General features: G+C 44.5%; 1 protein-coding gene across 2 annotated transcripts; it reads left to right on the plus strand.

Moving 5' to 3' along the window:
• The first annotated feature begins 171 nt into the window (after positions 1-171).
• LOC307023587 (uncharacterized protein) lies at positions 172-23,042 on the plus strand. 2 transcript variants are annotated; one of them, XM_079656921.1, is made up of 5 exons: positions 172-202; positions 21,046-21,191; positions 21,289-21,366; positions 21,542-21,647; positions 22,649-23,042. In XM_079656921.1, exons 2-5 carry the CDS (start codon positions 21,069-21,071, stop codon positions 22,780-22,782), a joined length of 441 nt encoding a protein of 146 aa, XP_079513047.1. In that variant the 5' UTR covers positions 172-202; positions 21,046-21,068; the 3' UTR covers positions 22,783-23,042. The 2 variants fall into 2 exon arrangements, 1 of the variants encoding a protein (XP_079513047.1); XR_013803740.1 differs by lacking the exons at positions 172-202; positions 21,046-21,191; positions 21,289-21,366 and adding exons at positions 14,628-14,690; positions 15,070-17,279.
• Positions 23,043-24,284: the final 1,242 nt, after the last annotated feature.

The raw sequence follows: 24,284 nt of genomic DNA on the forward strand, positions 1-24,284 counted from the left end.
AGTCCAGCAGCTGTAACTCAGGTCTCAGTGAGTCACGCCCCTCAAGTGTGCATTCCAAGAGGTTGGAAGACTCTGCTGATTGCGTGAAGTGCATAACGCTTCCCAGCTGAAAAACATTTTAAATAGCGCATTTCAAATCAGAATAACTGAGTGTGCATCCAGACTCGGTGAGGATACTATCGATACTGACTCAGCAATCACTGTAAGTTATATTCTTGTTTAAATAGACTTCTCTGTTTCATTTATTCTACTCTGTATAATTGTTCTGTAGTTATTGTAGCTAAAACGGCGATTTCTGAGAGATTTTAAAATCTCAGATCTGCTCTAGTCCAGCAGCTGTAACTCAGGTCTCAGTGAGTCACGCCCCTCAAGTGTGCATTCCAAGAGGTAGGAAGACTCTGCTGTCGCCCATCAGCAGAAAATAGTTAACTAATTACAGCGGCGTGCCCCCAAAGCTGTGAGAACTGAGCAATCAGGTATCCATCTTAGGTTGCATTTTCCTGGAGCGTCAGCTTCAGCGACTGACAAAGACATTAAGAGTCCTGTGGGAGTCACGTGGGAGGCAAAGAGGAGGCAAATCCTACTCTGATTGCGCCAAGTATCGCTGGTGTTATTTAGTTTTATTCAATTCTCTTGGGTTCTCTAGCCCCTCATGCTATAATCATGTGTATTTTCTGCATTCCTGTTCATGTGTCTTCTCGCAATTATCACTGGCCCCGTGTTTCTCCTAATCGATTTCACCGGCCTGCTCTCGTCTATCCCACATGCTCCACTGAGATCCAACATCTCGTTTCAGGGGGCCTGTGGAACTGCCAGTCAGCTGTCCCTAAGGCTGACTTCATCTCTGGCTACGCTTCCCTGCAGTCTCTGGATTTCCTTGCTCTCACGGAGACCTGGATCACTCCATCCAACACATCCACCCCAGCAGCTCTCTCCACAGCATATTCCTTCTCCCATACACCCAGACCCTCTGGCAGAGGAGGTGGCACTGGTCTCCTGCTCTCTCCCAAATGGAGCTTTTCCCTCTTCGAGCTACCTAATTTCACTCCTTCTACCTTTGAATTCCATGCCGTCACAGTAACCCATCCTATACAATTAACCATTGTTGTTCTCTACCGTCCACCAGGCGCCTTGGGGGACTTCTTGGAGGAGTTAGATAATCTCCTCTCACACATCCCTGAAACTGGCCCTCCCGCTGTACTTCTCGGAGATTTCAACCTCCAGACAGGGAAGATATCTGAACTAACATCTCTGTTAACCACCTTTGCTTTCTCACTGTCTCCATCCCCACCAACTCATAAAGCTGGCAATGTCCTTGATCTCATATTCTCAAGGAACTGCTCTACTTCTAACCTCTCTGTAAACCCGCTCCACACATCCGATCACTTCTTCATTTCATTCTCTCTACCCCTTTCCAAACATAACAACCTAATCTCTTCTAACTCTGCTCCTGTCCGCCGTAACCTCCGTTCCCTCTCCCCCTCTACCTTTGCCTCATCGGTGCTCTCAGCCCTCCCTTCCTCTGACTCGTTCCAACTCCTGCCTCCAAACGCTGCTGCAAAAACTCTCCTCTCTACTCTCTCATCCTCTCTGGACTCTCTCTGTCCTCTCACATCGCGGCCGGCTCGTCAGTCCCCTCCTGCTCCCTGGCTAAATGACGCACTGCGTGCTAATAGAACCATCCTTCGGGCAGCAGAGCGGAAATGGTGGAAATCCAAACACCATGACGACCTCCTAACCTATCAGGCTCTCCTCTCCTCTTTCTCTGCTTCCATCTCTCAGGCAAAAAGCACTTTCTTTCAAGATAAGATCCAATCTTCCTATTCCAATCCCAAAAAACTATTTTCTATCTTCTCCACCCTCTTGGACCCTCCCAAAGCACCTCCCCCCTCCTCCCTTCTGTCAAGCGACTTTGTTAACCACTTTGAAAAAAAGGTTGATGATATTCGCTCTTCCTTTTCTGACTCACCTTTACTCACCGCTGGGTCACCAGACCCTCCCTTCACCCACACACTGACCTCCTTCTCCCCTCTCTCTCCAAGTGAGGTTCTTACCCTCCTTACCTCTGCCCGTCCTACCACCTGTTCTCTGGACCCTATCCCCTCAAACCTCCTTCAGACTATCGCTCCTGATATTCTACCATTTCTCACCCATTTCATCAACACTTCTCTAACTTCTGGTCACTTTCCAAACAGTCTCAAGGAGGCAAGAGTAAACCCTCTCCTTAAGAAACCCACTCTCAATCCGTCTGATGTTATTAACTACAGGCCCGTCTCTCTCCTCCCGTTCCTGTCTAAAACACTTGAACGCGCTGTCTTTAAACAACTCTCCTGTTATCTCCATCAGAACAACCTTCTGGATCCGCACCAGTCTGGTTTCAAGGCAGGTCACTCAACAGAAACTGCTCTCCTTGCTGTCTCTGATGAACTGCACACTGCTAAAGCAGCCTCCCTCTCCTCTGTCATCATCCTTCTGGACCTGTCTGCTGCATTCGACACAGTGAACCATCGGATCCTCCTTCGCACTCTCCAAGAACTTGGAGTTTCAGGCACTGCACTTTCCCTCCTCACCTCATACCTCAACGACCGCACCTACAGGGTTACTTGGAGAGGGTCCGAGTCCGACTCTTGTCAATTAACTACAGGGGTCCCTCAGGGCTCGGTTCTTGGTCCCCTCCTCTTCTCCCTGTACACAAACTCGCTCGGGTCTGTCATTAGCCCGCATGGTTTTTCATACCACTGCTACGCTGACGACACCCAACTAATTCTGTCCTTTCCCCGCTCAGAGACCCAGGTCGTCGCACGCATCTCTGCTTGCCTAGCAGACATCTCTCGGTGGATGTCTGCTCATCACCTCAAGCTCAACCTTGACAAGACTGAACTGCTCTTCCTTCCGGGAAAAGATTGTCCCACTCTTGACCTAACAATCAACATCGGCACCTCTGTTGTTTCCCCGACTCAGACTGCAAGGAATCTGGGTGTGGTCCTAGATAACAAATTGTCCTTCACTGCAAACATCGCTGCTACAACCCGCTGCTGCAGATACACGCTTTACAACATCAGGAGGATACGTCCCCAGCTGACCCAGACATCAGCGCAGATTCTGGTCCAGGCTCTCGTCATCTCACGCCTAGACTACTGCAACTCCCTCCTGGCTGGTCTACCTGCATGTGCCATCCGACCTCTGCAGCTCATCCAGAATGCAGCGGCTCGTCTGGTCTTCAACCTTCCCAAATTCTCCCACACCACACCGCTCCTCCGCTCCCTTCACTGGCTTCCAGTAACTGCTAGAATCCACTTCAAGACACTGGTACTTGCGTACCATGCTGTGAATGGATCTGGCCCTTCCTACATCCAGGACATGGTTAAACCGTACACCCCAGCACGTGCACTCCGCTCTGCATCAGCCAAACAGCTCGCTGCACCCGCACTGCGAGGGGGACCCAAGTTCCCGTCAGCAAAAACACGTGGGTTTGCTATCCTGGCTCCAAAATGGTGGAATGAGCTCCCCATTGAAATCAGGACAGCAGATAGCTTACACATCTTCCGACGCAAACTGAAAACTCATCTCTTTAGACTCCACTTCGAGCGATAGAATTACTAACAAAGCACTTATATACTAATAAAGGGCTGGCTTTCTAAATGCCAGTTGAGTAGCACTTGAAATGTTTGGCTCTATGAAACCTGATGTACTTATATGATTCTGTTTTCTTAAAGGTTGTATCTTCCTGGTCGAATGCACTTATTGTAAGTCGCTTTGGATAAAAGCGTCAGCTAAATGCAATGTAATGTAATGTAATGTAATATACATGGTCAAAACGACCTAGAAGCACACAGCTTACAGCTGTAGTCGTGTGACTTTAGCTAACGTTAGTTAGTGAAATTAGTTAATTAAATTAGTTAGTTAATTTGTGAATGTAATCTTTGCTAGCTAGCTAGCTACGTTAGCACGTATTTACCTTGGAGCAAACGTATTTGTGTTTGTTGATATTCGCCATATTCAGCTGGGCATGGGGCCTGCCGCATTTCTTTATCCACTGGCGGCATCTCTCCTCTCGGGTTTTGGGTTTAGGAAACGGGTAAAATATCACCCCCCCCTCTAAGCTTATGGGATATCTGCTATCCGATTTGCAAAGACCATAAGCACAACGCTTCACCATTTTCGCAATGAATTTGAACGCTAAGCTTGTCGGACTTCCACAGGGAGCCGCGCACGTGATTGAATATGATTGGACAACGGGCATTTAGGGGCGTGGCTTAGCGAAAGGTCAATTCCTGAAAAAGAGCCAAATTAGACCAGGCTGAATATGGGAAAGGTGACAGAAAAGCCCATAACTTAAGAATGACCACTCTTTTCCTCTTCAGATTTGCTGAGGTATGAACCAGGTGGCTGTCCTACATCAAAAAATAGTCAGACAATTATTTACCTAAAAGAATACTGAATTATATTCCTGTAAACTTAGCTTTAGTTTAGACGGAAATTGTACTTTTTGGTGAAAGGAACCTAGGACTCCATCACTTTTCTCACATTTATCAGAAAAACAGAAATCCCTAAAAAATATACCATTACTGAATTGTCTAGGGTGCTATTGAACACTAAGCAGTAGTTGTATGGAAATATCTGGTACAGTTCTATTGCAAATGAGATTTCTTTAGACATAGGCTACCTCTTCTCTGATACAGTCATTCCGAATGGGGGAGAAGTGGCACTATAACATAGCCTATAAGTTAATAATGCTCACTCTGATGGTCATCATATTTGGAGAGGGACATACCAGGTGGCTGAACTACATCATCAAATAGTCAGAATAAGAGTAACCCAATACAATAAAGTGTATTAGTTCTAAAATGCAAGCCTCTAAAACATAGGTGTACATAGTACAGGTTTTATTGAAACTGGAACCTTAATTCAAAGTACAGTATACAATTCATCAAATAATTCTGTGAGAGGTCAAGTATATAGATACTAGAATATAATGTTAAATGTCAGGTTCCTCAGAAACGTTAGGGGACACATGTTGACATTCTGCATAGCAGGTGCAGAACTCCGTACAGGGAAGGCCAACAGAGAGGCACTGGCACTTTCCACTCTCTCCACACTTTGCATCTTTGCAATACAAGTTAGTAATGTCCCTCTCTTCTGTAGGTGCTGGGGTTTTTGTAAATAGCACTGGTTGAATGGCCCCATCTCTGACAATCCACCCCTTGCCAATAGGACTCCATAACAAGGGTTTGGGTTTGGGCTGTGACACCATCACTGTCTGAAACATTGGTCTTTACATGTTGTTGAAATGCATCCTCTGTTAGCGGCAGATTTCCCGAGGCTGCATCTATTGTTGATGCAATTATGAACCTCAGTTCATCCAAGTTTGTCAGTCCAATTTCTTTTTTCTATATAGCAGAAGCGCAAATTCTCTTGCGTCTGGCAAAGACTCTTCCAAGCTGGCAGAGAGTCCAAAATGGGCCAGATCTTTGAGCTCGCTGAGGGGTGTTGAGTTTGGTAAATGCTGTTGTCTTTCCTATTCTGTACAAACTACTTGTTTTGCCACAGCCAGTGAGTGCATGACATGCTGGTAGACAGTTAGACATGTCTTTTCCAATTCTCTCACATATAGTGTTGATGGGGACATATCTCTCTCATTCCGTGGCCTGCATGCATGCACACTAGAGATGAACCAAGCATGTATTTGCTTGCATAATATATGAGCAGTAATTCCACATCTGTGTCATCAGACCTCACAACGATGCGGGAATATGACTCTGCAAGATGGATGGCATGGAGCACCATCCTTGTGTCTGCCTCCTCCTGATCTCTTAACTAATGAGAGATACATTTAAATTCCACTAGTTAACTAGTGAGGCTAAGGAGAGGTGATGTCAAACTGCTGACTACTGCTGTGCAGATGCTCTTCACTTCCTCCCCTTTGTCAAATCCTGAGTGTAGTCTCTGTGGGGCAGCAGTGACAATGTAGTTGCTCACAAACATGCACAGTGCAGTCTTGTTTCCACTACTCCTCAAGTACTTCCTGTAGTTTAGGCAGTGTTGGGCAAGTTACTTTTAAAAAGTAGTAATAGTTATAGTTACTGCTCTCAAAAAAGTAACACGTTACTTTATTAGTTACTAAATTATAAAAGTAACTAGTAACAAGTTACTTTACTTTACTTTAAAAATAATAACAATACAAATACAAGTTTGTGTGTTGTTCTGTGGCACAGTAAGAGAAAAGACAACTCCCCATCATTGTAGCAATTATCATTATGAAATGTAGTGGAACAATAAAACACAAAAGATATGTTTAGACATTTTGACAGGCATCTTTATTGTAGCCTCAACAATCAAGTGGACAATGCTTTCTGTCCTGGGGCCTCATGTATAACGCCGTGCGTAGGATTCACGTGGGAAGGGTGCTTACATAGTAGAAATCCGAAAAATAGGTCCATACATTTTCCGCCACTTTCCGATTCACCAAATATTGCGTACCGGCGAGGAAAGTGCGTATGGCACTTCCTACGCCGGTTTCCCTTTATAAATCACAACTGACTCGAAATGCGGTGCAGCTTTAGCGGGCTTCACGTAACGCCTATATTTGCCTATAAATAGTCAAAGAAACGCCCATTCATTCATTCGTTTTGACTGACTACATGGAGAAGATCGCAGGAAATGACGACAGAACAGCTAAAAAAGACATCTCACACTGTGTCAGATTTTGGTTATTTTGGGGAGGTCGAGATAAATCATATTGTTTGGTGGATGCAGTTTGAACCAGAGTAGCAGCATGGAGGTCGGATCGTCACCAAAATAAATAAATAAGTGGTCCGAAAAAGGTTAATGAAAAAAAGATACACATAGCCTTCCTCAGGCAGTGTGTTTGTACCGGGGACAGGAGACACCCCCTTGATGAGAAACTCTAAGAAATGATCGGGGAATCCCTTCGGAGTGGAGTCATGACGACTGGATCTCTCGTCGATCAGCTGTGTGCAGCGTCTCCACCGCAGCCTGTGCATCTGTCGTCCCCCCCCCCCTCTGCAGCAACTCTATATCCACCAGTTAAAGGAAATACAACTAATGTGTTGTGTGTGGTGATTGACATTATTCACCCACGGAACTATGGGTTGGGGTATTGTTCCGCACGGACATTAGTGAGTTGACCGGACTTCCTGTTTCCCCCGGTCTTATCTTCCCGGGCTGAAAGCTGTTTACATGTTGTTCTGATGTTAAATAAAAGTCTAGCTTGTACCTTCGATACCCCGCCTCCGACTCCCGTCTCTCGGCACTACATTGGTGACCCCGACATAAGTCTCGTAGAAGGATCCGAGACTGAACCGAGCATGGCAAATAACGCAATTTTTTTCAAACTGCCGGAGTTTTGGGATACATCTGCGGCTGCATGGTTCGCACAGGCGGAGGCTCAGTTCGCCCTCTGCGGAGTAACTGATGACGCATCACGCTATTTCCACGTCGTTTCGGCACTGGGAAGCTCCACTGCGACCCGGACGGTGGGCTTTATTACATCTCCCCCTGCCCAGGATAAATATGCAGCGTTCAAGGCTTTCCTGCTAAAGACTTTCGAGCTGTCTCGGTCGGAACGGGCCCGACGCCTGCTCGCTATTCATAGCCTGGGAGACAGCAAGCCTTCTGACCACATGGAAATGATGCTCAACCTGCTAGGTACGGAAGAACCCAATTTTTTGTTCATAGAACTGTTTCTTCGGCACATGCCGCCGCATGTTCAGACAGCGCTCGCTAACACGGCTATTACTGAGCCACGCGCTTTAGCCGAAGAAGCTGACCGGTTCTTCCTGGCCACCCAGCGTTTTACCCCTGAGGTGCTGGCCCCGACACGCAGCGGCTCCTTCCCTGGTAGAGGCATGCCACCTAGCAGAAGCTCCAGGGCCGACGTCAGCGACTCCAGCCCTGGCCTGTGTCAGTACCATGCACGCTATGGGGCGAAAGCGAGGATGTGCCGTCCCCCCTGCACCTACAAGGAAACGGGAAACGCCAAGGCCTGCGCTCGGTAGTGGCCGCGAGCGTGGGCACATCCAACCGGCTCCTGTTCATCAGGGACACCCTCTCTGGTCGCAGACTCCTTTGTGACACAGGAGCCCAGCGGAGCGTCCTGCCGGCTACGGTGGAGGACGCCGCCGGTGGGGGCCACGGCCCACCTTTGACGTCCGCTAACGACACCCCTATCCGCACCTATGGCACAAAGACAGTGGACCTGTGTTTCGAGGGTCAGCGGTTTAAGTGGGATTTCATCACGGCTGACATCTCCTTCGCCCTCCTTGGCGCAGACTTCCTGTGCGCTCACGGACTGCTGGTGGACGTCAAGAACAGCCGCCTGGTGGACGCACTGACGTTTGCCTCGTTCGCATGTACCCGCGGCGAGGCATCATTCAGCGGGCTCTCCAGCTCACTCTTACAGGGTGACAAGTTCCAGCACCTTCTCAGTGAGTTTCCCGACTTGACGCAGCCCACCTTTTCCGCTGCCACTACCAAACACAGGGTAGAGCACCACATTGACACTGAAGGCCCCCCAGTCTATGCTAGGGCCCGGCGGCTCAACCCTGACATGCTGTCGGTCGCCAAGTCGGAGTTCGACAGCATGGAGCGTCTGGGCATCATCCGCCGCTCGGACAGCCCTTGGGCTTCGCCGCTCCACATGGTCCCTAAATCAGCCGGTGGCTGGCGACCGTGTGGTGACTACCGCCGCCTTAACGACGCCACTACGCCAGACCGCTACCCGGTCCCTCACATCCAGGACTTCTCTTCACACCTGGCGGGCAAGCTGGTTTTCTCCAAGGTGGATCTGGTGCGGGGCTACCATCAGGTTCCGGTGCACCCCTCAGACGTCCCCAAAACTGCGGTGATTATGCCGTTCGGGCTTTTCGAGTTCCTGCGTATGCCGTTTGGACTTAAGAACGCAGCTCAGTCCTTTCAGCGGCTGATGGATTCGGCGCTCAGAGACATGCCATTCATTTTCGTCTATTTAGACGACGTCCTTGTCGCCAGCTCTTCCTCTGAAGAGCACCAGGCACATCTCCGTGTCCTTTTTGCGAGGCTCAGCCAACACGGCCTGATTATCAACCCGGCAAAGTGTCAGTTCGGGTTGTCCTCCATCCACTTCCTCGGGCATCTCATCAGCAAAGATGGAGCCGCCCCCCTCCCATCGAAAGTGGAGGCCGTGTCCGCCTTTCCACGACCGTCTACAGCTCGGGCGCTCCGAGAGTTCCTCGGGATGGTGACGTTTTATCACCGGTTCATCCGCCGGGCGGCCCACACCATGCGCCCGCTGTACGAGGCCCTCAAGGACAAGTCCCCCGGCCAGGCCATAGACTGGACGGCTGAAAGGGAAGCCGCTTTCGATGCCACCAAAGCCGCCCTGAGCGAAGCCGCCATGTTGGCTCACCCGTCACACAGGGCCCCCATTGCTATCACCACCGACGCGTCTGACTACGCTGTGGGCGCGGTGCATGAACAATGGGTCGACGGCGCCTGGCAACCGCTTGCCTTTTTCAGCCGCCAGTTGACTCCCAGGGAGCGCAAGTACAGCGCTTTCGACAGGGAACTCCTTGGTCTCTATTTGGCTGTTCGCCACTTCCGTTTCCTGCTGGAAGGCCGGGAGTTTGCGGCGTTCGTGGATCACAAGCCACTTACTTTCTGCATGTCCAAGGTGGCCGAGCCGTGGTCCGCCCGACAGCAACGCCAGCTTTCCTACATCTCCGAGTACACCATGGACATACGACACATCGCTGGCAAGGCTAACGTGGTCGCGGACTGCCTCTCCAGAGCGGTCATCGGAGCTGTGCAGCTGGGCCTCGATTACCTCCACATGGGCGCTGACCAGGCCTCTGACCACGGGGTCCAGACCCTCAAGGCCTCGGTTACGGGATTGCGACTGGAGGAGGTCACGGTCGGTGACTCGGGCGCGAAGCTGTGGTGTGACATCTCCACGGGCCAGCCTTGACCGCTAGTCCCTACGGACTGGCGCCGACCCGTTTTTGAGGCGGTTCACAATCTTTCCCACCCCGGTAGGAAACCGTCCGTGAAGTTGGTGTCGCAGAAGTTCGTGTGGCAGGGGCTTAAGAAGGACGTGAAGTCCTGGGTTGACGCATGCGTGGCTTGTCAACGGGCTAAAGTCCACCGCCATACTAGGGCCCCTTTTGAACTGTTTGCGGTTCCTGAGAGGAGGTTTGACCATGTCAATGTCGACCTCGTAGGTCCGCTTCCCCCCTCTCACGGTTTCACCTACCTGTTTACGATGGTGGACAGGACGACCCGCTGGCCCGAGGCCGTTCCCCTCACCTCGACGTCAGCTTCCGAAGTCGCCCGCTCTTCATCGGCACGTGGGTGGCGCGCTTCGGGACCCCGTCTGACCTCTCCTCTGACCGCGGTTCTCAGTTCACCTCGGAGCTGTGGAACGCTGTTGCTGTGGGTTTGGGGGTCAAGCTGCACCGCACCACCGCATATCACCCCCAGGCTAACGGATTGTGTGAGCGGTTTCACCGATCCATGAAGGCGTCACTGCGTGCCGGATTGACAGACGGCAACTGGGTGGATAAGCTCCCGTGGGTTATGCTCGGCCTCAGGTGTGCCCCCAAGGAAGACCTGCAGTCCTCGTCGGCGGAGCTCGTCTATGGCCAGACGCTACGGGTCCCCGGGGAATTCATTCCCACCGCCACTGTGCCCTGGTCTGCAGCCGGGCAGCGCTCCTCCCTGCTGGAGACCGCCGGGACATTCACGCCCGTCCCCACGTCGCAGCACAGCAACCCAGCTTTCCGGGTGTCCCCCGGATTACGGTCGGCGGATTTCGTTTTTATTCGCCACGACGCTCACCGCGGTCCCCTGCGCCCCCCTTACGACGGTCCGTTCAGGGTCATACGTCACGGGGACAACAGCCTGGTGGTGGACGTTGGTGGCAGGCCTGAGACTGTGTCCGTTGATCGGATTAAGCCTGCTCACGTGGACGTTTCCAGGCCGTTGGAGTTGGCTCTGCCCCCACGTCGGGGCCGCCCTCCCATGTCCCGCCCCCCACCCCCTGTGGGGATGCCCTCGCCCTCGTTGGCGCCCCTGCCCCTGCCCTCGCCTGCGGCCCCGCCCTCGTCAGCCCCTGTGGTCCGTACGCGCCGGGGTCGGGCGGTACTTCCTCCCAGGCGCGAGGGTTTTGACTATGGGTGAATTCTGGGGGGGCTTGTGTGGTGATTGACATTATTCACCCACGGAACTATGGGTTGGGGTATTGTTCCGCACGGACATTAGTGAGTTGACCGGACTTCCTGTTTCCCCCGGTCTTATCTTCCCGGGCTGAAAGCTGTTTACATGTTGTTCTGATGTTAAATAAAAGTCTAGCTTGTACCTTCGATACCCCGCCTCCGACTCCCGTCTCTCGGCACTACATGTGTTATATTAGCTGTACAATTTACCACTATGGTGCTCTTAGTTTCCATACCCCTGTGTTTTACGAGCGCCTTATCAAGTCTTGGCAAACGGCATCCCATAAGAATTTTTACCATAGTGTACCATAGTACGTACCATGGTATACCATGGTACCTCAGATGTTACCATAGTGTACCATAGTACGTACCATGGTATACCATGGTACCTCAGATGTTACCATGATGCATACCATGGTATAACCCTGGTACATACCGTTGTACCACAGCTGTTACCATGGTACGTACCATGGTACCTCCGATACTATAGTACATGCCGTGGTACCTCAGATAACTGGTACTCCATAGAGCAGGGTTCGGCAACCCCTGGCACGCGTGCCAGCATTGGCACGCGGCACCGTAACCAGTGGCACACTAGGAATAAGTGGAATAAGTGTGCAAAATATTTAAATTGTATTTTCGGATCCTGAACGAGACCGCCGCCAGAGCGCGTCTCCCCGTTACCTGCCATGCACGCAACGCAGCCCCGCTCTCTTTATCTCCAGGTGACTTTCTGCCGCTTTCCTCCGTGGTGCAGTGCTGATCGTTTCACCACGGAGGAAAGCACTTCACTAATTCCAGTACCCATAAGGAGCTGTACAAATGCCGCAGTTTTTGCGTGGCTGTGTATTTAGTTGAAAGCCCAGTGGCGATCTGCTCATCTCTCATCGAAATAATATGCTACAAAGGGGCGGACTGGCCATCTGTGTGTTGAACTTTCCTGTCGGCTCCCAGACCGTAGTCGAGGAGGGAAGAAGCAACAAGCTTCAGGTTCAATAACCCACTTTAGCTTAAATGACTGGAGAGAGGCGAGCTCTTCTTAGGAGGACGTTGCATTTATTTAGCTGTTCTTCTGTTTCACAAAATACATCACAGACCTCTGTTTTTCTGCTGCCTCGTTTCACTTCCAGAAACAAACACACGTTCCCTCACTGTCGCTCTACCATCCACACACACACATGCACAAGCCACACCCCTCTTTCTCTCTCTCTTAAAGGGACAGCGATCTCATCTCACTCTGCATGACCCTAATATCATAACATGTGTGTTCTGGAGAATCACAGAACGGACGATCGTCCTTATTATTATGCCGTTTAAACCAATTATTTAAATGTGTTTGTTAAATTCGACATCATGTAAGTTGCGCTGACAGGTCCACACACTGCTTCCCCGCAGCGAGGCTCCCCCCGCCCTCCTGCTGATAGTTCACGAGCGTCAAGCTCCTCTACCCCCCCTCCCCCCCCCCCCCGTTGATAATTCTCGATCGTTGGCACGCTGATAAAATTTTTTTTTTTAAATGGCACTTCATATCAAAAAGGTTGCCGACCCCTGCCATAGAGTATTCAAATGGTACTACAGACATTACCATGGTATGTATCATGATAATCACTCAAGTCCCATTGTATGCATTTTTTTTTTTTTTAAATGTGAATGCAAGTCTTATACCTTGTTTAGTATTTTTCATTGCTGGTTTTAGCTAGTTTCACTTTAGGTAACGTATATTTTCATATTTTTCAACACATCTTCAAACAAAATAGCCAAAGAATTACACTTTAGATAAAGATGTTCTCAATGTTGTTATTGAATGAGACAACTGAGTTCATATCGCGCTTCAATGTGGCGTTTTACTCACATATTTAGAAATATCCATACAGATTTACCCAGTCACAGACACAAATACACATGCATTACAAAATACAGTTAATGATCAAACAGTGAGTTATAAAAAAATAATAATAGCATAAATAAAAACACATTTAAATCATCATATATGTGCAGACAAATTGAGTCTCAACAGTTTGTGCTAGCCCTCAACATTTAACTTGTCTCAAACCAAGGCATTTTAATCACATATAGCTTACCCCCATGTTCAATTCCAATACATTTAGCTATGATGTCCTCACATGTCAATACACACAATTCATTGGAGATCTTTACTTTTACAAGACATTTTGCAACACCAGTTTGTCTTTCTGGAACAAAGTGGACCTGCACAAATTATACCATTTCATGGTTTGGATCTTCCCCTCCGTCCTCTGATGACCCTCCAGACTGAGAGACAGCAAAAGGCTATAAGATAAGATGGATCTTTATAGGGAACAGGTGTTAGCATGCAGCAACAAAATATATATAAATGGGAAGGTAGCATTGCGGCTGAAAGTATGTGCATACAGTGAAAATAATGTTAACTATAAGTTATAAAATAACTCCTGATACATTTTGTTAAATATTTGTAACCTAACTTATTTTGTGTCGGATAAATCTGTATTCTTATCATCATAGAAAACTGTGTTGTCTCTTACTGCTACCTGTAATGTAGCAAAGGTCATGGATTTTAACAGAATACATTTTTTTTTTTTTAATAAGTAAAACAATCCCTGCATGTTTATGTTGTACCATTTCATGTTGTTGATCTGTTCGTTCGTCGTCTGCAGTCATCTCTACTTCATCGTCACTCTGAGAGACAGAAAAGTTTAAATCAATTTAATTCAATAAAAAAAGAGGGGCTATTCCTGAGACAGGCATCATAAAAAGAGCATTGAAACAGGATACAAAGACAGTACATGACGGACGAACGATGACCTTGTGGCAATGCACAGTGGCAATGCATAAAAAAAAAAATCAGTGACCAAGTAGCAGAGTCATAGTTAAGTCCACCAGTGAGTCCAATTTCTTAAGTCTGTGGATCAGTCAATGCAAAAAACTACCATTTCATGATGTGGATCCTCCCCTTTGTCATCTGATGTCCCGCCAGAATGGTGATCAGCCTGAATTAAAGCAAAAGGCTACACAATAACTATCCTGATAATATGATTTTAATGAATCTAACACAACCTCATCGTCACTGTAATACATTATACTCTCACCCAACATTCGATCTTCATTTGAAGCTTCATCACTGGATGAGTCAGAGTCTGTAAATTGATCAAATCACACAGCTGTTACACAGACCTTTATACACACATCGATTGTGGGCATTTTAATTTGGCATCTCAGCAAAAAGCTAGGGTTGGTTTATACTGCATATGTCTCAGCTTTTTTAGAGTCAATATTGATTTTATATGTTTTATAACGTAATTTACATATTGCCCTACTGCTATCAAAATAGGAATAATAGCAGTAGGGAGAGTGGGGTAATTTAAGTATTGCCACCCCTGTTATCTAGAAAACCATCGAAGAAATTGGTCATGTGATCACATATTTTTGAAGAGGCATCCATTTCAATCATCCTGCAAAGAAGAGAGACACATGGCTTGAGAGGTAAGCACATTTAAGTTCAAAAAACTTTTTTTTGCCCTCCAAAGTAAAATGTCTATGATCAAGGTTTTTTGATTGCTGTGTTTGAACAATTTAGAGAACTTTGAAAACAGTTCACACATGTTGTAGTGCTTTAGTAAGCTACACCATGAGTCTATACAGTTAGCATGATGCTAGCTCAAAACAGCTGGGGGATGCATTTTTTTCAAAATGGTGGGCTTGGGGTGATTTGTGCCAAAGGGCCTGGGTTAAGTTGTGCCAGTGGCACAATTTACCCAAACTTATGATTATTTTCTATATATTACTTTATTGTATTTTATTGTTATTGTACATTGTATTCTTACATTTGATCACTAAAACTATGTGACATTCTTAATTTTAGACCAAAATCCATCATGCCACGCAAATACAAAAGGAAGACAGACAGGGTTTCAACTCCTCTTGAGGAGTTGGAAAGAGCAGTGAAAGAGGTGCAACAGGGGAAGACCATACGTCTTCTTCCCTTGCCAAAAGCCACATAAAGAAAAAAAAAATTGTAAGAAAGAAAGTGAAAACAAGAATCGTGACCGATACACCTGAGAAGATAGAGTTGGAGAAGGCTCACAAAGAAAAAGAAGATAAAAAGGCTGAACAGGAAAAGAAAAAGAATGAAAGAGAGAAGAAAAGGGCTCTGAAAGCTGCAAATCAAACCAAAACCAAGAAAAAAACAGCTGTGTACAGTAGCTCAGAAGAAAGCTCCACCACCAATGATGAGGCAGAAGATGGCCTGGAGAAGACACACAGCAGAGAAAAGGAACGGGCTGAAAAGAAGAAAAGGAGTGGAAATAGGAAGGGGGCTCTGAAAGGGTCAAAACCAACCAAGCCCAAAAAGAAAGTGCTCTCCAGTAGCTCAGAAGAGAGTGACTTTCCGATTCCACTTAGCGATGCCACTCATTATGAGAGTTCAGATGTCCAGAGTGATGATGATGATGATGATGATGATGATGATGATGATGATGATGATGGTGACAAGGATCTGTCTGCTGGTGACTTTGTCATTGTGAAGTTTGCAGGTAAAAAATCCAAATCCTATAACTATGTTGGATTGGTGGAGAATGTTGAAGGTTACGAGATCAGTGCAAAGCTTCTGAAGCAAAGTTGTAAGAGGTCTGTTGATGGAAACCCCATCTTCACATTTAGAGAGAATGATGAAGGAGTCATCCCTAGAGGTGATGTGCTCAAGAAACTACCCACACCACAAAAACTTGGTGGTACAGCCAGAAGGGAGTATAAGTCCACATTCCCCCGCAGCATTGACAAGTGGGATGTTCAGTAGTAGGCCGAATCTGTGAAGAGATTCAGATGCAGATGATTTGCAGATGATTAGGTGCTCATTTTGGAATTTTAATTTTGTTCTGAGTATGTGTTCATGTGGCGCTAGGCCTTGTTTAAGCAAATTGGCCACACCACAAAACTTGGTGGTACAGCCAGAAGGGAACAGAAGTTCATATTTCCCTGCAGCATTGGACAAGTAGGATGTTAGGTGTTCATAGGCCTTGTTATAGAAAAGTGACCTTTGATGTTGTTACAACTTTAAATAAACATTAAATAAATAATTTTGTATTGAATTTGTCTTGCTTTTATATAGCATTATTGTTTGTGAGATTAAAATGATCTGTTTTACTTCAATTATCAATGGCACAATTTACCCCAGTGTATTGTCTCTAATGGCACAACTTACCCCGCACCGGGGGCAAGTTGTGCCACAAAACCACTTTTTTTTCTAAAGCTATATTTCTCAAACATTTTATTTAAGATCCGAAGTGATTGTTCCCAGGGATGCACAACATCCTAAACTATATGTACATATTTTAGTTGGAGGCATTACTGTAATCCCCTTGCTTTAAAGGCACTTTAAGTAAAAATTGGCACTACTTACCCCACTCTCCCTACACGAAGTTAATCTATACATGTAGGCCTACATCTAAAAAACTTTTCAAAATGTTGTAGTATACTCTGCTATAATTCGTTGAATACAGTAATGTGAGACAAAAACCACCAAATGAAATACGTCTTATATTGGCAGTTCATCCCGTTCGTCCAATATGAAGAGAAAACCCGCCCTTACCTGTCACAAGTTGTGCCTCCATACGGGTCCTCCGGTACCGTTTTGTAGTCCTTGGAATATCTACCTAAATCTGACAAATATGTTTTGTACATTCTCAGGTTTTCTCTCTTTTTGTGAATGAGAATCAAAATTAAAGAACTTTTTCCAGGCACGGATTATTCTGCCGCTGAGGGTAGCTGGTGAGTGGTGACGTGCGCGTGCCCAACTTTCGCCTCGCGCTTCCCGCTTCTCTAGCGTTGCTAGGATACAGACCGCAGTGCCAACTGCAATCTCTGGATTGTAATCACTTTGTGGCCACTACTTAGAGCTACTTTTGAACACAAAAATGTACGGGCTCTATGAATTTAGCAATGATACAATCGAAGTTGGCCGGTTACATTGAATTGAGGGGGAGTACGATCCTGAATTGGACAAGGAGTATCTTGTCTGGTGGCCCCAAAATGGGAAAAAGATGGCTTGGACTGCGAAAGTGTTATCAACTGGCGGTACGTTTGCATATTTAAATAGATCATACATGTACAGCTTATCGTTATTATTATTAACAGTTGTTAGGCCTATGTTTTATTTGTTAATATATAGCAGTGGCGGCTGGTCAATAGAGGTGCTATGGAAAGTTTTATATTTATAATAAGTACAATACTGTTTAGTATATCAAATCTAAACCGTTATATGTTTCATTAGAATCATTACCCTCTCTCATCTGGGCAGAGCCGGCCCGACCCATTAAGCGACATAAGCAGCCGCTTAGGGCCCCGCAGCCACTAAGGGGCCCCCTAGCAACAAAAATAAATAAATAAATAAATCTCAGTACACCGTCGCCGTGATAAGTATGTTTAATTAATTGTGTTAATATGCCTAGATTGCCTACTCTCATAGTCATGGATTATATTATTGAGTCAATAATATAATACTAGGGCCGGGACTCGATTAAAAAAATTAATCTAATTAATTACAGGCTTTGTAATTAATTAATCGCAATTAATCGCATTTTTAATCACATAGAAATATTTGACCTGAGAACAGTGAGAAGCAATTTTTTTCACATGGATTTTAGTATACCATTGAATAATGACTGAATACATAAGCTTAAGCAACAAAACATTGTTTATTTTTTTCAAGGTGGTACACTGGCCATAAAGTGTAGCAATAGCATATTTAGGAATATAGTACATTTCAGAGATTCAGGTAGCCTATAGGTAGGTAGACCTTCTGTAAACTATAACACTTTGTTTTTTAAGTAAAACACAATACTTTCAAGTACATTCAGAACATTGGAAACCCTGACTATTAGAAAACATCTCTCTGTTGCTTCAGAGGCCATAACAGACTTTGTTGATTTACCAACAGTTGATTTAAAAAATCTAATACATTTCAGTCCAACTCTCTCAATAACCTTGGCCAAAACAATAAACAGTTCAACATAAAGAGCCAGTTGCACCAACAACATAATAAATAGTTCAACATAAAGTGTACTGTACCATTTAAAATAAAATAAAAAAGTGCCAGTGATTGACCTCAATCCCTCCTATTCTTCCAATATCCTGATGAAAAATAAAATCTCTCTGTTGCATAGGCCACTGTTTGATCAACGCGAATTGGGTGTGGGTCCTTGTACTCCTAGTCGGGCTAACGTCCACGCTAGCTTCCACGCTAGCTGCTATAGGTTTTGCATTGAGGTGATACTTGAGGCTTGATGTGCTGCGGTGATATGCAAATTCCTTTTTGCATAATTTGCAAACAACCTTGCTCTTATCGACGCTTCCATCCGTCCGTTTTTTAAAACAAAATGTTCCATCCACGGGGCCAACCAAAGCGGTCTCATCAGCTTCTTCGTTCGACTATTGTTCACTGTGGTTTGTTGTTGTCTGAAGTCATGAACGTTAGTTGGTGCTCCAGTATAATCGGTACCCCTGAAACTCATCCAGTGAGAAACGTTCCGCGGTACAAAAATAAGTGCGATTAAAATGCGTTAATTTTTTTAACGCGTTAATTTTAGTGTAATTAATTAATCTTAATTAACGCGTTAAAGTCCCGGCCCTATATAATACATTAACCGTGCTTTACCTGAACCTCATCATGACACAAGAGAGGACGGCAGCATTGTAATTTCACGTGTTCAGTGAATGCAACAGAGGCAAGACACCAGACCAACCAGAGAGTTGAATGGAAATAAACATCTGTCTTATTGGCGGACAGGTACCTATCCTGTGAGCTGTGACAATGTTTAAAATAAACTGTCAGTCGGACTCAGAGTTTTTGAAGATGGACATAAGAAAACATTTTCTTAAAAAATACGACAATTCTCAAGTGGTAAATGGACTGTACTTATATAGCGCTTTATCCAGTCTTTAAGACCCCTCAAAGCACTTTACATACTACATGTCATTCACCCATTCACACCCATTCATACAGAGCAGTGTACCTTACTCTAGGACCTAACATTCACACACATTCACACACCGTTGGCCATGCCATCGGGAGCAACTCAGGGTTAAGTATCTTGCCCAAGGATACATCGACATGTTGAATGCATGGGCTGGGATCGAACCCACAACCTTCTGGTTGAAAGACGACCACACTCCCTCACAGCCACAGTCGCCCTGTGAGTGGTGGCTCACACAACAACCCCAGAGCCACCACTTGAGCCAGGTAAACAAGGTATGTAAATGTCAGTAAACTTCCATGTTATGCGAACATGTAAGCAAAGCATAAATTACAGCTACGTTGACGTTACTTTCAATCGCGGGGGTAAGCTAAACCGTTATCAAGTAGCTATAGCTAGCCAGATTAAATAAACACTTTGTCATACAATCTAAATGTTATGTTTTTTAAAGTTACCTGGTGATTTAAAAGAAAGCTCTCTAGCTAGAAGCTACCTTACAGTACACAGTTGATTCTGAGTCCTGTTAAAGTGTTTCACAGTTAGCTTAGCAAAGCATCAACCTAGCACTGAAATATATGGATGTTATGTGACAGTATTTCTGAGAAAATGTCAGCTGAAATGGTGGCATAGTTGCCACTGCTTTACATGTCAACAGCATGTTTGAACCTATTTGCAGCAGTAAATGTGGCTGTTTGGCCACTGACGTTGCCATAACAACACCTGAATTTAAATGTGCAACCTCTTTTTGTGACAGTTTTTTGCAAGAAATTATAATTCTTCTGAATGATATTCCTATTAACAGCTAGTTTCTATGTGAACATTATGAGATGGACAGCCAGAGAGAATACATGAAAAACAGTTATGAAATACTATATGACAAAACAAGAATACAGTTTAAGTGATTTGTAAAATATCCATAAAGAAAAATCTGCTTACAGTTCTGTTTCATATGGGTGTTGAGAGATGTATCCATAGATCTCTTAATTTTTCCCTCAAAGTGCACCAGATTGATGCTTTTAACTTCAATATTTAAAAAAAAATCTTCCCGGGGGAGCAGGCCCCCGGACCCCCCTAGAGGAGGTGAGGACCCCCCTAGAGGAGGTTAGGTCCACGGTGTTTACATGCTTATTTATACAATATGTGTGCTTATGCTAACATCATAAGACAAAAGTTGGTTCCGTGTTGTGTGAAGTGAGAACGTGTGAGGGGGGCCCCAAACCAAAGCTCGCTTAGGGCCCCCAAAAGTCTAGGGCCGGCCCTGCGTCTGGGAATTAAGCACCCCAGCGCAGTAGCAGCCAACCGCTGACCGTTGCTACCCGAAAAATATGGCAGCACATTTCAGCCAATCAGCGTCCTCAGATCTGTTAAATGAAAGGCGCTCTATAATCCGTTCTAAAGTTATTATTAAAAATAAAAAATAGTGTTTTTTATCCAAGAAAGTGTCGCCCATTGGAAACAGTAATTAGTAAAAATATAATTATATTCTTCAGAAAGATTATATCAAAAAAGCAGCCCTCCATAGTTCATTATCCTTCAGGTATAGCTCTCAGTTTCAAAAAGGTTGCAGACCCCTGGTATAAAATATGCCCCCATCCCCCCCATCTTCCACAGCCCCACCTAAAATATGTTTCACCAGCTGCCACTAATATATAGTTTAAATCACCTGGCTACATAGGTATAATCAGCTAAGTATCATAAGTATACTAATGGGTGTAGCATGACCATATGTTATATTTTCCTATACAGAGTATCATTACCAACATATTGTCATGTAAGCAGACAATGTGACTCACATACAAATGTTGATGTACCCTATATATATGGATTGTACAAAGTAATAGGCTGAATATCTTTGTTGCTTCCAATAGATGACAAAGGTGCACTCCTCAAGATGAGGAACCGGCTGGTTGAAGGTAAAGAACCTTTGGAACAATCCGGGCCGATGGGAAAGGGCAAGAGGGCAAAGAAAAGGAGGCCTTTTCTGGAGGAGGACGACGACGTGGAACAGTCAGAGGTGAGTTATTCAAAATCGAAACACCACCACTTTATGAAGATACACACACAACCACACACAAAAACAAATATTTATATATGTTGTTGTCTGTTCTCAGGAGAGACCAAGCAAAAAACCAAGGCCGGAGTCATCGTCATCCACAGACATTATCCAAAAATATAAGAATCTTCAGAAGGTATGTATCTGTTTTATACTAAGTCCAAAGTGCAGTGACCTAAATGTACCTAAGCTGTGCAATACATACCTGGCTGCTAAATCCTCAAAACACAGGTAAATGTATTAAGAACTAATTTTCCACACTGGCTTTTAAACCTAACCTTCTTTTTTTTTAATGGTGTGCTTTTTGATAGGCCCAAGAGGTGAACACAAATAGTTACCAGAGGACGTTGGAGGAAAGGGTTGCTGCACTGGAGAGGGAGAATTATTCCCTCAGGAATGCTTTGAGCATCATTGAAGGTATGTTGATTTAACTGTGCTTGAGTAAAAGTAGAAGTACTCAGATCTTGTAGTAAAAGTAGAAGTACTCAGATCTTGTTCTTGAGTAAAAGTAGAAGTACTCAGGTCTTGTACTTGAGTAAAAGTATAAGTACTCAGATCTTGTACTTGAGTATAAGTAGAAGTACTCAGATCTTGTACTTGAGTAAAAGTTGAAGTACTCAGAACTTGTACTTGAGTAAAAGTAATAGTACCAGAGTGTAGGAATACTCTGTTACAGTAAAAGTCCTGCATTCAAAATGTTCCTCAAGTAAAAGTAGAAAAGTATTATAATCAAAAGCTGGTAAAGGTGCAGCTAGTTTGAATGACTTTGTATACTGCAGGGTAGCTTGTGGATTTACTCCAGGTGGAACTAAAGTCTGATTTAACACTTGATTATATTTCACATCATTCATCTACATCAGTAAAGTAACTAAAGGTATTAAATGCATGTAGGGGAGTAGAAGTACACCATGTACCTCTGAACTGTAGAAGAGTAGAAGAACAAAGTAGCAAAACATTGAAATACTTAAGTAAAGTACAAGTATCTCAAAATTGTACCCAAGTATAGTACTTGTTGAGTTTATGAACTTAGTTACTTTACACCATGTGGCTATACAGATAGAAAGACTAAGCCTTGCACAGAGGCATGAAAATGCATTTTCAAAATGCTCAACAGTGCTGCCAAAATTATAAACTGACTGCTACACAATTCAAATAAATGCTTTTATATTCTATTAGATGTGACTCTTTAGCGTTTCTGTTATTATTACAACTGCTGCTTTAGTTGTTCTGACTGCTAAAATCATGTTATTCCTACATTTAAAGCCGATTTTCCGTGGGGTGGGGTGGACGGGGGGCTTGGATCCTTGTCACCTTTTTCATACCTGATGAGTTTGCATCCCTGCTGTCTACCTGACTGTTTTTGTAATTTGTCTGTTCATCTGTTCATTCCCCTTTTCTTTATTTCTTTCTCTCTTTAGGTGAAGTTAAATCTGTCTTCAAAGAGAAGACAGAGGCGGAGATCAAGGGCTACATACGCCAGAAACTCTCCAATTCGGCGAAGATCCTCAAAAGGAAAACATTTTTAAAAAATCAATTTGTTCGGCCACGTTAGGCCATTATGTTTTTTCATGCAATATTGTATGTTCGGTAGTATAAATAAAAAATGTTAATACATGTAAATACATGTTGAGTCCATGTATTATTTGTATTTGCCTCAGTCCATTATTTTTATTTGAAATAGCCTACCATTGTACATTCTACAGTATCTACAGTTTGGTACAGGTGTGACACAAATACAAGAACATATGTATTTACCATGGTAATTGTTATGGTGCCAGGGTTAGTGGGTTATCAAGCCCTCCAACAGCAATATGAAATGTTACCATAGTACTCGTACCATAGTACCATGGTATATTTACCACGGTACATGTACCACAGTATTTTTTGACAGATAGTACCATGGTATTTGTTCCATAGCACATATAGTAATGTATCATGGTACATACCATGGTTTGTACCATGGTACAATCTGTCAAAAATACCATGGTACATGTACCATGGTAAATATACCATGGTACTATGGTACAAGTACTATGGTAACATTTCTTATGGGATAAAACACGATTAAACATGTATTAAACATATATAAAACCATGCTCGTATCAACAACCTATAGAAATGCAAAACGGCGTCAGTTTAGACGTAATTCTGTCCTCCTGCTTACGGCATCATTTATGAGAAAACATTTCATAACATTAACACAACATATTCGAGGTGGTTTTAAATAACATATCCATATTTATTTATTTCTCCCAGTTGTGTTTTTGTGTGCACTGAGGAGTTTCAAACAGGCGTTTGTTAAATCATTTTAAGATTGGCTTTAATCAATGTTTGAAAATGAATTCTTCATATATGATAAATGAGAGGTAACATTTTATTTATGGTATTATTTCCACGTATTTCTCTCCATTCTTCCTTCTGCCAACGGTCTCGCAGTTTCTCGTCTCTCCCGTTTTTGTGCTTAGTGCGTACGCATGGGTTAGAGTTTGCGTGGAGGACCGCACGTTTTCCCGTCAAGTTAGTATTTTATAAATCGCAAACATTGCGTAGAAACTGCCGTACGCCATTTTTTTAGCGTATATCCCTTTATAAATGAGGCCCCTGCACACAGTTTACATTTGACCGTAATATTTTTTGCGCCCTTTACAGTGGCGTTTCTATATGTACAAAAGTGGTGGGGCACAGAAAACTTAGATGTCTATATATAAGCTTCTGCAGTGAGGTTCATGGCTGGTGAGGCACTGGCACTGACTCTTCAGGTTTACAAATATAATATTTTGACCTAAATCAAAATATAATATTATTTTCACAAGCTTTTTTTGTCTGATGCTTCGATTAATTTTAAACAGACAGTTCAACAAAAGGATACCCAAAAAATTAAATTTGATCATTTAAATATTGAATTGTTCTCTCTTAGTAAGATCCCATTTTCAAAAAAATTGCGGTCTTACCTTGACTTGAAGATTAAGCCAATTTGGCTATCCTTCTGGACAAAAATGTCTATTACTTGTTTGTAAAAGTCCTCCTTATCCTACTTGTAGTTTCAAAAGTCTA

The sequence above is a fragment of the Notothenia rossii genome, assembly GCF_949606895.1.
Source record: "Notothenia rossii genome assembly, chromosome: 11".
Classification (NCBI taxonomy): Eukaryota; Metazoa; Chordata; class Actinopteri; order Perciformes; family Nototheniidae; genus Notothenia; species Notothenia rossii.